General features: G+C 47.7%; 1 protein-coding gene across 1 annotated transcript in view; it reads left to right on the forward strand.

Annotated features, from left to right (window-relative positions):
* The window catches only part of MEGF9 (multiple EGF like domains 9), a 48,322-nt gene that overhangs the window by 7,717 nt on the left and 24,448 nt on the right, over positions 1-16,157 (forward strand). The window contains exon 2 of the mRNA XM_030507212.1: positions 15,378-15,576. Coding sequence (XP_030363072.1) covers positions 15,378-15,576 — 199 coding nt within the window. The remainder of the gene's footprint in view (positions 1-15,377; positions 15,577-16,157) is intronic.

Genomic DNA, 16,157 nt, shown 5'->3' on the forward strand with positions numbered 1-16,157 from the left:
CAGCTGTGGCCAGCATGGGACTGATGCTACTGGGGATGCTCCTGCTGGGGTTGGTCCTCCCACCTCTCCCCAGCTCTTCAGGGGGGTTATCACTAGACAAGATAGACACTGGTATTCCCCAAGCTTCCCCAAATATACATACTTGAAGCTGTATTAACCCTTTATTTCTTTATTTTCCCTTTTGGCATCACCTCTGTGTAATGAGGAGGCTGCGGGTAACCTTTACCCGTTCAACTGGTCATGCCACTTCTCAGATGGATCTGCTTTATTCCTGGCAAATGATACTGCCACAGTTTTCAGGCAGCTTTACCCTATTTTGACTGACTGGCTGACTATATTAACTGATAGTGCTGCTTGGGCTGCTTTGATCCTGTATTATTTACGGAAATGATGGCATATAACTCTGTGTAGCTGATTAATGCTTGCATGTATTTTTAATGTGCTAGTTCTACTGTTTGATCTGTGCTAAATGATTATTCTCTGATGTGTTCCTTTTGGTTCCTTTGGAAAGGATATTGAAATGGACTGTTTGTTTTGTTGCTTTTTTGTTCCTCTCCCAGTGGTCTCATCTTGTGCTGGTTTTTAAGCTTTCACAGATCGTTTTCCCAAGCATGGCTCTGCTGCTGTCACATGCAGCATTTACACTTTAGTGCTATTAATTTGAGCATTTCATTGGTGGCATTACTCTAAATTCATCCCTGTGTGTGTAGTTTGAAGTATTGGGGAGATAGAAGGTGGAAAAACAACCATTAAGGTGATGCTCAATCTTTGCGTGCTATTGCCAAATCCGAACTCGGGTCCAGCAGCACCTGAATGAGAAAGAAACTGGTTTGAATTGGAGAGGTATCATTAATGTTTCTGTAGGCTGTCACAGGATGGCAGAGACTGGTCGATATTAAGGAAATGACTTTAATTGCTGGGGAGGTGTGTGCTCAGGCCACAGCTTCCTCCCTGTAGTGGGAGATGTGGTCGTGGTTGGGGAGGGACCGGTGGACCAAGGCGATGCTTCACCCACCGCATCCCATGACGTGCACGGCACGTGCAGCGCTCCCGGCACTGCTGCTGGGGAGGGAGCCTCATGTCTTTCATCCTTCCTCCAGAATCCTTCCCCTTCAGCAGACATGGCCAGCGGGGTGGAAACCAGGAGGTCATTGCAAAAGGACCATCTGTGAGCTGGAGGATCAGCATTTCCCCTCCCCAGGGGCAAAACACAGAAGTGGAACATGGCTTTTTTTTTTTTTTCTTTAATATATATGTTTTATCTCCTGCCTTTCATAACACCTCATTTTCATGGGACAGGCCAGGGTTGTCTCCTAACCCCAGCCTGCACCCAGTGTGTGGTCAGACCCACCTTCTCCCTGGGCACGCCATGCTCCGGTAATAACAGGTTGTGAGGATGCTTTCATGAATAGCGCTGTAAAGATGCAAAGCAATACTAGCTGAAAACCTTTAAATACAGGCTTTTTTCCCCTCTTTTGAACAGGGTTTTTTGTCAAAATCAGCAAAATATATATTTCTGCAAAAGATCCCTTTTCCTTTAATGGACTTTTTCCATTGAAAACAGTTGAAACTTGATGTTTTGTTTCTTTCCTCTGCTTTTTTTGAAGCTCCTTGGTCCATGAGAAACTTCAATAATTCCCTTTTCCTCCTGCCCTCTATTTCAAAAAAGATATAAATGTATATAATGTATATATTTTTATATATATGCTTTTTTGTTGGTGGCTGTAACTCTTGCCTTTTGTCATCGGGAACAAAGCAAACATCATAAGACTGTGTTTTTTCTGGTGCCCTTCCTCTGCTCCAAACCAGAGACAAGCTAACCTGAGCACTGCAAGGAGCGAGTTATTTAGGAGGAAAATCAGGATGGATGCACCACAACAGGGAACGGGCAGGATTCTTGGATGTGGCTCCTACAAACCAAACTGCTTTCACAAAACATGTCCTGCTTGCAGATGTGTGAGTAATGGGGCAGAGGCATCCACACCTTCCCAGTGCTCTTCCTTTGTGGATGCGGAAAGAGGGCGCAGTGCCTTGCGCAATGCTGGCACTGGCACAGGCTGTGTAGGGGGGTTGTTTTCATTCACCCTTTCCTACCCCAAACTGCAGCCTGAGGGCTGGGGGAAGCTGCACTGGGATGCAATTGGGACCCCAGGATACCCAGCCAAGGTAGAGAATCTGCTCCAGGTTGTTGATCCAAACAAAAGGGTTATTGGAATGGAAGAGGATCACGCTGACCTGTCGGCTCTTGCCTGGGCTGGGTGTTTGCTCACTTTGTGCCAACACAGGAGATGTCTTTGCTGGAGCCTCCCCAGCTCTGCCTTTTCCTGCTGCGCCCAGCTGGGTTTTTGCCCATTCCCAGTGCTCGAGGAAGGATCCTGGTGGGGATTTGCCTTGTTTTTAAGCTCCTGGGTGCCTTGGGCATGAGCGCAGCCATCCCATCTCCTGGCACTCCCCTCCTTCAAACAACCATGTCATGTTAAGCTCTGTCTTGTGGGTTTTCCAGCAATGCCCTCCAATTCCTGGGCAGCACTGGGGGATCCCTCATTTGGGTCAGTGGGCTGCATGGCATCACTACATCTTGCACATCATCTCCTCTGCTGTGGGACCAGCTGGTGTGGGGAGCAGATGGGGAGGTGGAGCCGGGCTGCTCGGCTGGGTTACAGGCTATGCTAAAGCAAAGCGATGTAGAAAACTAAATACCTGTTATCAGAGCAAAGCAAACAGAGCTTTCACCTGCCTCCAGCCTTTCTCTCTTCAAGGGCACGGCGTGGAGCTCCCTGTAAAAGATGTTGTATTATTAATTTGCTTGCTTTGGCTTGGCAGTGGTGTTGAGAAACCCAAGCTTGACTCCACATAATGAATAACAAACATTTGTCTGCAGTTAACTGTTTTATTGGGAGCAGTTCTTCTTTTTCCCTCCTGGAAGTTTACAGTAAGTTGTTGACAGTGCGGCCCTTTGACGTGGATTAGCACTGACGCCGCGCAGTTGGATCTTCCCATTCTTTTCACATCTTGGTGGTTTCTTTTCAAGGGAGGATTTTGTGCGTGTCTAATCCATTTAAAATGGAAAATAAACAAGAAAGGGGCTGATCTCTGAAGGGGCAGTTGGGTACAAGGGCAGTGTTGGCTTCCCTGCAGAAGGAGGCAAGCTTTGGGGTGGGATGGAGGGAGTGATGGTCCTGCTATGCCCAGGAGAGGATCTTTCCCCCCAGCACCTCAATGTGGTGTCACAGAGTGCCTGGAGCAATGGCTGTCACAGATTCTTGGTTTACAAACCCCTTAAAAGCTTCCCAAGTAGGTGTGTAGATGGTGAGTTCAAGCTTGTGGGCTGGGGAATCAGTGCTTCCCTCTCTGCTTCACCACCCATCACTTTGTGATCCCTCTTAGGGACCTCCCTTGTGTCCACTGTCATGTACATATGTGAACTAGGCAGCCCTTAGAGCTGATACCTCTCCTCCTATATATATAATACCAGGTAATATATTTTACTGTGTGCTGTGTCAAAGGAGAGCCGCTCTGTGCGTTGTGTTGGGTACCTTCAGCTCCTCTGGATTTGGTAGGATTGTGGATGCCTCTTTGCAGATGGGACTTGATGTTCTTTTAGCAGGGCTTCTCTTTGGCAGCAGAGCCGGTGGAAGGGGAGGTACCGCTTCTCCTCCTGTAACACCAAAACAGTCATTATAAAGCCCTCAAAAATGGGGAAATGGTCAGTATAGAAATGTCAACAAACCTCTTCTGGCTGACCCTCTGGCTATGGAGGGAAGCGCTGTGGTTTGGAGCTTTATTTTTGACTTGGGATCAGGCTTGTTTTTGCAAACCCAAGACTGAGTGTTCTGCCTTGGAGGGTAATTCCTCCTTGGTGATGCTGTCCCCGTTGCAAGATGTGAGTGGTGCTGATGGGGGGCTCAGCTGTGACTCTGCATAGCAGTAGTTTGGGTTTAGCATCTTGGTTCAGACTTGGTCTTAGTTTAGTGCCTAAGCTGTGGGTGATATGGGGAGCACTGCACAGGGTGCCTGAAACCCTTGTGCCTGGCTGCCTCCATCCTTCCCATCACACTGTTAAGGCTTTCGCCAATTTAAAGAGGATTTGGCTGTTCTGCAGGACAGGGCTGTTACTTGTCATGCTCCATTGGACGGCCCAGTATTTATTGTGGAGGTTTCGGAGAATTGGCTTAGACTTTAAGTCACTGTTTGTGGTTGCTGAACTTGTGCTGCTTAATGGAAACATCTTCCTTTTGAAGGCAAGCTATCACTGGAAATAAATACAGGCAATAGCTTGTGGCTGAGCAGGAGCTACAGTGTCCATCTATAGGTGTCCAGCATGGTGACCAAGGAGATAGAAATGAAAAGCTGATGTGCAGCCCTGATTGAAGTAATGAATTTGCTGCAGGGCCCAGGGTTAAATCAAAGGTAAGCAGGAGGCAGGAACCTGCTGCAGGTGGACTTTGCCCCTGTTCTGTGTGAAAAGGGTAGAATTTGTGCTCTCTAAGTGTATGACACCACTGTGATCAATGGAGAAAGGTTTGGAGCACAGCTTGGATGCACTGAGGTGTCCCTGCTGCTGTCTACTCCTCCTCAGCAGTCCCCAGCAGATAATGGATCTGTTTCATTTCCCCCTTTCACTGATAAGTGGCAGCTTTCTCCATCCAGGTGCCTTTTTCCATGACGTGCTCTGGCCCGTATCAGTTCCCTCTTTGAAAGCTCAACTTCTCTTCCATAGGTTTGCCAGCAAATATTGTCTGATTGCAGATCTGCAACCCAGTTTGGCTGGTGCTGGATGAAAGCAAAGGTGAAATACATTCTCAAAGGGGGAATTAAAGTCACCCACTGTGAGCTGGAGGCGAATGCATCACTGTCCCATGCAAAGTGTAGCAGGGCAAACAGAAAGCTGCATTATAAAATGAGGGAATAAAACTTACGGAGCAGGAAACCTCTCTTCCTAGTTCACAAGACATTTTCCTTGCTGTATCCCAGCAGCTTGCAGCACATTATAACTTACAACTCCTTGTTCTGGCAAGAGTTACGGTAACTCCAAGTTAGCCCGTGGCACTATGTCATCATAACCTTGAAACAGGACCCAAATGGCAAAACCTGCCTGAAACCAGTTGTGATTACTCATGCTTCGTGCTATCCCAGTCTCCTGCTGGAGTTTCTGCTATGGTAATTCCACTTAATAAGCAAGGAGACAAAACAGGGAGCCGAGCTTGGGAGCAATGAGAGATCCAGGACTTGTTGGCTTCAGACTGTCAAGTCCCTTCTTCTGTGCAGCCTTTAAAGTGAATGAGAGAGGGAGAAAGGTACTTTGCTGTGTGTAATGACTAAAAGTCTGCATTTAAATATGTTTGTTTAGAGTAGGGAGAAAAAAAAATAGGCAAGTGTATTGGGAATGAATCCTGTGATGCTGAGGCTTTAGTTCATCTCTGAGCTTGGAAATGCAATGAGCTGAGAGGGACTGGGGTCTTAGCTCAGGCTCTGCAAAGCTTCTTTTGATTAACACTTTCAGTAAGTGTTTATTACACTGTGGATAAAAGAAGCCTTTGTTAACGAGTCTGTCCCTTTGCTCCTCTGGTGGAGGAGCTGAATCTTAAAAGGAGCAGCCCTGGGCACCTGCTGGAGTTACTGATGAAAGTTTTCATTCCAGGTTTTCTCCACAGGCTTCAACACAAACCAGCCTCAACCCCTCCAAAGTGAGTCTGCCTTTTCTTCCCCTTTAAAAAGGGCAAAAATGCTGTAAAGATGCCTCTTGCTGCCTGCGTGCAGAGCTGCACGTGGAGGGCCCCCTGCCCTGCGTCTGCAGAGAGCATCACTTCATGCTAAACCAGCTGAAAAGATGTGCACGAGCCCCTTCAGCAGCTCTGCCTTGAAAGGATTTAAATAGAGTTGCTCCTGTTGCTGGCTTTTGTTCATGTGAAGTGCCATGGGAAGGAGGTCTGCTCTGTGGGTGGAGAGGGGGTGATGTGCTCCATCATGGAAGTTCCTGTGCATCCAGGAGATTATCCAGTGATACAGGGGGGACACATCTGCCTGGTACTGGTGTCCGTAGGGTGTGATGGAGGAGTGGGAGGTGGGACTCAGGGTCTGACCTTGCTTCATGTCATGCAGTGTGGACCCCCTTGGTCCATCTTCCACTTCTCTTGGATGTCCAAAGCCTCCCTTTGGATGCATCTCTGGTCTTGGGGAATTATTAGAGCAGCTCAAAAAGCACTCCTGCTCACTTGGAGAGGAACCTGGGCTGCCCCAGAAGGTGAAGACCATCTCCAGAGGTTGTGTGTGTGGCAGTCATCCGAGTGAGCATCTGCTGCTTCCAGGAGCTGCAGAGCTGCTCCTCTGCCTCTCACCAACACCTCGCTGGGGGAGGATGTGATTCCCAGCATTTTCCTATTGAATTATGGATTGATGGCACACCTGTGCCGTTGCTGTTAGCATCTCCATGTCTTCCTCCCAGTGTAAAAGTGACTGCTTTAAATGAGAGAGAAAGGATGACTTCTCACCACATCCATCCTACGTTGGACCAAGCTTTGGTAGCTCTGACTGGTGTCAGTGCCGAGTAGTTAATGGCAGGGACTGAGGAGATGCTATTGCATCTGCAGATGCTGTCAGCAGGCAAGGTCCAGAGATGTGTTTTGGGTTTAGGTAACTTAATTGTGTCATACAGATGTGCAGGCAGGAGGCAGCTCCTGTAGCTGGGCAGATTAGTTCCTTGTAAGCTGGACAAGGTCCCTGCTTTGCAGCCTGTGTTATTGGAGCAAAGGAGTCCTGCTCTGCCTAGACCTTTGCAGACTCCTGAGTGGCAAAGGTAGAGCTGTCCCATCGTATCCTGTTACTGCATCCAAATCCTGCCCTGCAGGGTCCGTCCTGGCCCATGTCTGCATTGCAGCAAAGCATCAGCAGTGAAGGCAAAGTAACTTGGGTTTTCATGTGCAAGCCCATGCAGGAGCCTGGAGCTGGACTAGAGGAGCTTCACTCAGGCAAGTACCAGCTCTGACTGTGTGCTGGGAGCACTAAAACAGGGATTCATCCGCGCTCATCCTCCGACTCATCTCCTAACCCCTGTTTTCTTGCAGGTTATTTGTACAACACAACTTGATAAGCCCAAATATAAATGGTTGAAAAGATGATTCTCACTCAGGCTATTTCTCTGTAGTGCCTTTAAAGCTCCTGTAGAAATGAACGTATTCATTCATTAGCTGCAATTCCCCAAAGCACCGAGCAAAGTTGGTGATTTTAATTACTTTTTGCAGAGATCTGAGCACATGGAGACTTCAACAGGTGATTATAGTTCAGATTATTCAGGCAGCTTTTCCTAATCCCCTTCTCTGCTAGGACATGGTCGGTAGGTACTAAAATTGAAGCCTACTATTAAATTCCCAGCCCTGTCCCGTATGAGGTGTCTTGATCTTTGAATGTGGAAGCATTTTGCTGACAAAAGTACTTACATTTCCTGAGAGGTGCTGCTGAAAGTAGGGTTGCTGTGTGCTGCTGTGGAGGTACTTGCCAAAGTTCCATTTCATCCTGTTTATCTCCAAGCCCTGAGCCAGGCTGGCTTTGTCGCGTGCTGGGTGGTAAGAAATACAGAGATTTTTCAAACAGAAACATGGAATATTTATATAGTTGCAGATGCTCGTGGAAATATTAGTGGGAAAAATCAAACCAACTCGAGTAAAACGCCAACAAAACTATTTCTGAAGTAATTAAAGGGCTTGGATCAGTTTTCTTTTTAACTGTTGAGGTTTTAATCCTCCAGCATTTAGTTGGTCTGTTTGAAGTTACTGTAGTTTCTTGTATCATAAACAGTTTAGGGCCGCATTCCTCTTTGTACACAGTCGGCTTAGGAAGAGACCCGGAGGGTTTGTCTGCGGGTGGAAATGTATTGTTATATAGGGATAATTGCTTAGCTGCAGCTGTGCAATCCCTCCTGTGCCTTCTTCTGCCTTATAACCTGGTTCTTAGTAATGACTGGACCACTCCTGCTTCTCCTGACATCACCTTGTCCCATCGATGGGAGCTCCTCAGCTATTTTGCTCTGCCGTCAACCCCATTGGTGCTGTAAGCTGTGGATCTCCCAGTGCAGGAGGAATAGGAGGTTAATGAGAATCCAGATTTCCCTTGGTTTTGGCAGGGTTCGATCCTTGAGTCTCCCAAGATAGCTTTACACCTGCAAGCCTGACTTCTTTGATGCATGTTGACATGGGAATGAGCTGGTTCAAAGCTCGCTGTGCAGGTTGGTAACTTGTTCAGCATCAAAAAGGAAGGGAATAAAACAATGTGCTCGCATTGCACCAGGGGCTTTCAGAAACCAAATGCCACTATGTTCCATTGCAGGTGCAGGGAAGGAGTAAAAACCACTAATCCCAAGGAATAAGCAGCCTTGGCATTTAAGGTGTGAGAGTCCTGGCTGTGGGTTAGCTGAAGGAGAGGAGCGCTTGCTTTGCTCATGGTTGGAGGGCTGTGAACAAAGGGAGTGATGCTGCATCTCCTTGAGAATGCAGAGAGAAGGCAGAGGGGTGACTTGGTCTGGGCTGAGCTGGAGTTTGGCTGAAACCCCAAGTCTCCTTGCTTCGTGCTGGTGGAAAGTGCTTGTGTGACCCCGAGAGTTGGGACCGTGGCTTTGTAGTTCTTTCCAAGTGATAAAGAGAGATTTAATCTGATGTAATTTTCCTCAACAAATATGTTTAATCTTTTAACAGTATTACAAGTGATGTATAAGCATTGAGAAATTCTTGTCTTTCTCCCCCTTTTGACCCATACAATCCTTTTATGGAACAACACAAGTGACTTGTATAAAGCACTTAACAGCATTAATGTGAATGATGCTGTTCTCTTCATCAGCAGCATGCCTGGCTCAGCAGTGCCTTGAGCTTGATGGAGTCCTTAAGTGCCCTGAATCTGGTGCACTGAGTAATAAAATGAATGCAAAATACCAAGACACTTCTCTATGTATATAAAACCTTCTGGGGTAGGCAGAGATCCTCTTCCTACCACTCTGGCTTTGCATTGTAGCCTCAAGTGAGAGTAAATGACAGGTCTGAGCACCTTAATGCACCTTGGTAATGCAAGAGTTGACTATTTTTGTGCTCAATGCTGCCTAGATGCGACTGAGCTCATCTCTGATCCTGTTCTTGCAGGAGCTCTTAGCCCATGGCAGATGCTCCTCAGCTTGCTATGGGAGAGCTCAATGCTTCTGTACCTTTTCAGATCTGCAAGCCATGGGGTGAAGGCTCACTGTCTGGAATGGTTGGAGGCAAAAGCATCCTTACACTGGGGTAGCAGCTCTTATATTCATGGGTTCAGCTTGGTTGCACCCAGCTACCCAAGTGAGGAGCGATGGAGTTGAATGCAAAAGCTGCTTTGACCACGCTGAGATGGTGGCATCAGAGATGTGGAAGGGATGAGCTTGAGCTCAGTGAGTTGTTTGACGAGGGCTGGGTAAAATAGGACTTTCTTTTAACAGACAGCAGCTCATGGTGAGGCTCACAGATGCTCCTGTTATCCTGTATCCCATGTTGGGATGGTACCAGCCTGACCTTCATCCAATTGCTGGGGAAGGATTAGTGCACCAGTGGATTGTACTGAGGGGATGAAATATCTTCTTGGGGGTAAGGAAAGAGCTTGTTGAGAGGCAGGGGGAAGGAGCACAGCTGTGCCTTTGGCTGTAATAGGAAAAGATTCCCAGTGGAAATAGCCGTGTCTAACCCTTTAAGGCGGATTTGTGTGTGTGGGGGGAGGACTGGAGCTGCAACCATTCCTGAGTAGTGGAAATGACGAGGGTCAGAGCAAAGCTTCACCCATTCAAGACTGGCCAGAAGAAGATGGCAAGGGCATAATCCTGACTTTGCAGCCGGGGTTTCAGGGACTTTCCCATCAGGATGCTTCCAGATCCCTGTGTTTAATAGCTACCAGTGGACCTGTGCTCTGTGAGCTCATCCAGTCCTCCTTTGAAGCCGTAGGTATTTCTGGCTCCCAGAGCATCCCCTGAAAATGAGTTCCACAATTTAAATACAAGGGGAAGGGAAATGGCCTTGGATGGGTTTTTAAACCTTCTGCCTGATCCTTTTATTCCTGAGTTGTCAGAAATGGTGTCTGGAGAGAGGGGTTGGGAGGGGGAAATGAGGGAGAATGAGGCAGGGCTTGAATTTGGGAATAAAGAGGGGTGGAAACTGCTACATTAGTACCAAAACACATCCTTTCCAGGGATGGGATGCTGTCCTCTAGTGAATATACTAGCTCCATCCTATCTGTGCAGATGAATGTGATACTGGGCTGGTGCTGGTTTAATACCTGGAAGGTCAGACTGGTGTGAAGTGAGATTTCATTGGAATAAACTCAGTGTTAACTACAAGCCTGGCATCTTTATTGCTCTTCTAAATCCAGCAGGATACCTGGTGGGGTATTTGGGAGGTGAGGTTCTTGCTGAGCTGTGTCTTTGTGTGGTTCATGTGAGGCTGAGAAACCGCACTGGGGCTGCACCCAAAACCTGAGCAGTACCTCCAGGTTAGAGAGAGATATATATGTATAGGTATGATTTTTCCTTCATCTGTTACAGAGAATAGGAAATGGCTGTCTCCCTGGGGATGCTTTTGAAGCAGGACAATAAATAGCATCCCTGGGACTTGCTCTTTCAGCTAATAATGTGCATCTTGGATTTTCCATACTGGCTCCCATGAGTAGGTGACTTGGTTCAGGATTCGTGCTGTTCCAGGATGTGCCCAGCAAATATGGTTTCACACAGACATCTTGGTGTGTTTCATAGTGTTTTCTTTTGCTGTTTGTAAATATTTCACCTGGTTTTCAATTATTCATTCATTAAGTGGCTCGGATGGGAGAAGGAATCACATTTAAAAGATGTGAGAACACTTAAACCACTGCAAGACCGAAAGGATGTGAGAAAATAATCTGAGACATCATTTTTACACCAGCATGAGCCCTACTTAAGTACTGTGAGGGGATGGGAGATGAAGGGATGTGGTGTCACTCCTCAAACCTGGTGGTTTCTTGGTTGTGTTGGTGCTGCTTACATCCAGTACAATAAAACCCAGAAACAGCCATTCTCCAATTTATTAGTAACCTACAACTAATAGTAATTAATCAATTCAGGGTTGCAGCTAGGTGAAACTGCACGTTAAATCTGTGTCTCCCATACAGCAGCCTGTCCTTTGCTGTAGCAAACTATAAACCTTTCCTCCTATTCCACCTGCCTCTAAGCAATGAAAAGTAAAGGTTAAAATGCTGCTCATGAAGGGAGCAGTGTTTGGGTTTTTGGGCTTGAAGGAGTAACATGTGGTGGTGATACACTCTTTTATACTGCCTCTATTCTGGGATCTCAAAATGTCATCAAGGCAGTTAAGTAATTAGAGCCTGTCAGCACCTTCACAAGCAAAGGTGGTGTTTTTTATCACTGATAGCCAAGTGCTTTGAGCTGCTGCGTGGTGCTTTATGGGGAAGGAAGGGAAACCTTGATGTGTTAGAAGTGGCAGAGACAAGCGGGGCTCAGAGGCCCCAGGGGTTGGGTGAACACCCTGTGGATGGGGAAACTGAGGCAGGGCGAGGGTGAGTCACTGTAGTGAGCTGGGAGTCAGAGCTTGGACCAGCACCTCATCCCTGAGGGGTCCTTGCCCTTGCATCCCATTGCTGATGGTGTTATCCCAACCTCAACACAATACCTCCAACCACAGCTGAGCACCCTGGTATGGGCAGCTCTGGGGTTCACCCACCTCTGTTCATTGCTTTGTGTTTGCTGAGCTCTGGGTAAGGTGGTTTTGAAGGTTACCTTCAACATCTAAAGCATTTGCTTGAGAAAACTGAATAAAGGCTCCAAAAACTCAGGCTCTGGCCAGGAGCCAAGATAATGTTCCCTGATCATCCTCTGTAGTGCTTGTCATCTTTGCTGTGTTCCCAGAGTCTAAGGCGGATGTTTGTTATCACTTTCCTATTCAGGCTATGGACCGTTCTCATCTTCTTGAACCCGGCTGCCATTGGGACAACAAAGTGTCTTTTAAATAAGCCTCAGGTTTTCATAGTGTGGTACATCATCATGTCGAACGTCAATACTGTGCTAGGCAATGGATTTTAATGCTGCTGCTGGCTCTTCTCTGCTGCAACCAAAGGGGCTTTAAGGGCATGTTTGGGTTGCATCAGCCAGGCGGACGTGTGAGATGAGCTGGGTACAGTGAGGGTGGCTTGGAGACGGGTAGGGAGGACCACAAGTGATGCTGCTGCCCTGAACCAGGCCACCATCCCTCCCCAGCAATCTCTGGGGTGGTTTTGGGGATGCAGGGCCTGCAAGGAAACATCCCTTTATGGATATATCTTCCATATCTGCTCCATTGTGTCTTATCATGCACTCGGGGGTGATTTTGCAGCCTCCCAATAGCTTCCGCAGCAGACGGGCTCATCCCCGCGCCCCCGCTGGCAGCAGAACCAGCTTCCCCCATTGCTGCTGAGGCAGCTGGAGCTGATGCTCCACCAGCCTGTGAGCACAAAGCTGCTTTTTGCCTGTGTTATTTTGGGCTATTGCAGCATTTCTCTCACTCTCATGGGAAACCAGCATAGCAGAGCTGGTGGCATCTGCGTTACTGTTGAGTTTGCTGCTGAGGCTGAACTGCTTCCAGGTTTTGACCTGATTTGGTGCAGTTTTGATGGGCAAAGACCTGCAGGAAAAGATAAAAAGGCATTGGGAAGGTGCTGCGTGTGGGTTTGGGAAGCATACAGCTTCCTAAAAGCTTCTCAGTGCACAAACAGAGCTGCTCTTGGAAGGAAAACCCACTTTGGTACTTGGTGCCCTTGCCAAGATCAACCCTAAGTCAGCTGCTGTTCCCAGCAAGGCTGTTTGTGTTCGCACCCCTTGGATAAGGCAGCGGGGCCTGGTTGGATCCTGCCTTTGCCTCCTGCTGCTGCCTGGCGTGTGTGGGGCTTCTGTAGGTAGCAATGACATTCCCAATGAGTTGCACCATGGCTTGGCAGTGGCTGGATCCTTTTGATGGATGGTTGAGGCCCTTTGATAAAGGGCAGAAGAAATATAAGACTCTTGCCAATATGTGCAATAACTCTTCTGACTTCTGTTTTTTCCTTGTATTTTTCCCATGGCTGATATTCCTGGAAGGTAATGTGCTGTCAACATCAGTTCTCCCTGCTCCTGTCAGTATAATATACTTGGGGACAATCTTCCTTTTCCCCCTAGTGCAGGCATGGCCACAAAACCAAGTTCATAAAGCTGCTGCACCACAGCCCTGTCTCACTAAAGGCCTTTCAGGCTCTGCAGCGGATCTTTACAGCAATGTGCCTATGTGTCCTTTTGAGCTCTGATGGCTCCCAGTGAGCTGTGTCCATCACTTTTGCTGGATGGAGAGGGCAAAAGTTGGGCAGTGCTTATGGATGATCCTCATCAGCATGGAGGAACTCTTTCCAATTGCATTCATGCTCCATGTGGAGCAGCTTCTTGCCCCATTCTGGACCTGCCCTAACATCACTGTTACAACTGATGTAATACTTGTTGTCTTTGCTTAATGAAGTCTAGCGGGTCTAATGGCACTGCACGTAATGAGCTTTGAGAGGTAAATCTGTTTTGATGCATGTTTGACAAACTCCAAAGTGCTTTTTCTCTGCTCAACAAGTTTTCCTGGCTCCCATCGGCTGGGAGAAGCCCAAGTCCCCAAATCGATAAGGTTCCACTTGGATAATTGAGATGGGGATTTGGTTCATTATATGAAGTGGCTGCTCAAGTGGATAATTGCAGATCTCGAGGTGTTTGTCCTACTTGCTGCTTTAGATTGAGGAGTATTTAGGTGCAATTTCACAGGTGTGTAGGTACAAAGTGACTTCTGTGGTGACACTGTGCATGCATTGACAGCATCACAAAGCTCAGCAACTCGTATCTCTCTGTGTGTTGGAAGAATACAGATGAAAAGTCAAAGCACCAGGAGCTATTTCCCAGGTCCCCAGGGAAGATGGGCACTGAGGAGCCTTTACAAAGCTGCTGTGATGCAGGAGACCTTCTGGCTTGTGTTTCCAATGATACTCTGAGGTCTTCAGCGTGGTCTGATTCCAGCAGATTACTTCTGTATTTATAAATGAATCTTTATCCAGTCATTAAAGTGTGGTTTGCTGCAGGTACGGGCTGGGATCATTCCCATTGGATTGGGGCACAAGTGTGCAATATAAATGTTAAATAATATGAAAGACTCGTGCTTGCATAGAGCTGGGTCTTCTTGATATGGTTTGAGCTTTAAGTCAGGCTGTCTGGGGATGGGGACCTAGCTTCCCTATGGAGTGTCCTGAACACTGGCTTTTCCCAGGGAATAACAAACACCAGCATTTGCATAAAGCCCCCGATGCTTTATGCACTACTTCTGCAAATAATCCTTGTTTATCATTCACTCTTGGCAGAAAAAGGCCTTTAAATTATTAAGACACTAAATATTTTGCAATGAAGGAATGGAGATACAGCTCTTGGCAGAAACAAATTGCCGGGGAGAGGTTCCCTTCAGTGCGTTCGGTGCTTTAAAGTATGATGAGAAATAACATGTGGAGGGACTGGGAATTCCTCACTTGATCAAAAGATTTGCTTCTCTTAAAGCAGCTGCTTGGTGTGTGCTTTCCATAGCCCTGTTAATATGGATTGTTCCTGAAGCACATATAGGGGTCCCCAAAGCTGTCCCTGCTCACCATGGGGACAAAGGTGGCATCTTGTGGTTTAAGTGGCTCCATCCTGCCCCCAGCTCCACCACATGAGTTTTTAAAGCCATTTTCATGTGCTCGGTGCTTCCTTGAGGGCAGTTACAGTGGGACCTGTGCCACAGGCCCAAATGCCTGGAGCTCCTTTACTCCTCTGGCTCCCAGTCATGGGACTCTATGCATTCTTCAGGAGTGGGATATACTGGTGCCGGTTCATGGAGTAGGTGTGTTGTGTGTGTCCGTGTCCTACAACCAGCCTGTTGGTAAATCAAGGGTGAGATGGAGGATCTGATAATCAGTGATTCTGCCACCTATTGCTGACTTTATCCTAATGTTATAGCAGCCAGCTCTTGTCAGCTCCTGGAGGCATGTAACCAGCCAGCCAGGAGTGTGTATGTATGTATATGTACACATACACACATTATATACAGCTACATATGTATGTATTTAAGTAGCTAGACCCATAATCTAGCTCTATTTTGGAGAGAGATTTGAAACATGAACCATGGGCTCTGAACCCCCAGGTGCAGAGCACCCCCAGGATGCTCCCAACAGTTGTTTTTACCATCTCAGCATCTTAAAGCAAATACCATCCTTACAGTGACGATGCTTCCAGCCTGGGGTAAGCAAGGGGCGGGCAGGGACACTGGTCCTGCTCGGTGGCATGTCCCCATCACATTGGTTTCAGCTTCTCTTTCCCCTTGCAGGAGACCTGTGCAACTGCAGCGCCGTGGGCAGCGCCAGCGCCGAATGCAACAGCACCACGGGGCAGTGCCCCTGCCTCGAGGGCTACGCGGGGCTGCGCTGCGAGACCTGTGCCCAGGGCTTCTTCCTGGATCCGAGGAGCCAGCGGTGCCATCCCTGCGGATGCAGCCCCACCGGTTCTCTCAGCGCCCAGTGTGATGGGTGAGTAAGGTGGTGGTTCACTGAGCTCTGTGTGTGTGGCATCAGGATATGGGGTTATTTTGGGATTCGGGATGCAGATCAGGCGAGGATGGATCTTGGCATCTGGTGCTGGTATTTAGGGGGGGGAAAAAAAGACAAGAAAAAGCAGGAAGGAAGCTGGGCTTATAAAAATTCATGAAGCATATTCCTCTCTTTCAAGAGCTGGATTATAAAAATATCTAGCTGTGGCAAAAGCCCTGGCAGCCCACAAGGGAGGTAACTTGCATTTCTGGGTTGTATGGAAGCAGAACATCTCCTCTTGTGCATCCATTCGTCCTTGTGCATCCATTAGTCCCTATTGGATGGGACTGCCTTCATGCTTGAGGGGAGGTGGGGTGGAGCACAGCTTTGGAGAGGTTTATTTTCCATAGGGTTATTTATTACATGGAGGCAAATGAAGCTTTATGCTCTGCCCTTGCCATGCAGCAGCCCGACAGCAGTGTCACCTCCTGCCTTGCCTGTTGTTTAACCCTGCCACCTCCTCTCCTTGGCTGTGTTAAGAAAGTCACCGCAGTTGAGCTCTTGTATAATGAATGTATTCC

This window comes from Strigops habroptila, chromosome 15, assembly GCF_004027225.2.
Source record: "Strigops habroptila isolate Jane chromosome 15, bStrHab1.2.pri, whole genome shotgun sequence".
In the NCBI taxonomy this organism is placed as follows: Eukaryota; Metazoa; Chordata; class Aves; order Psittaciformes; family Psittacidae; genus Strigops; species Strigops habroptila.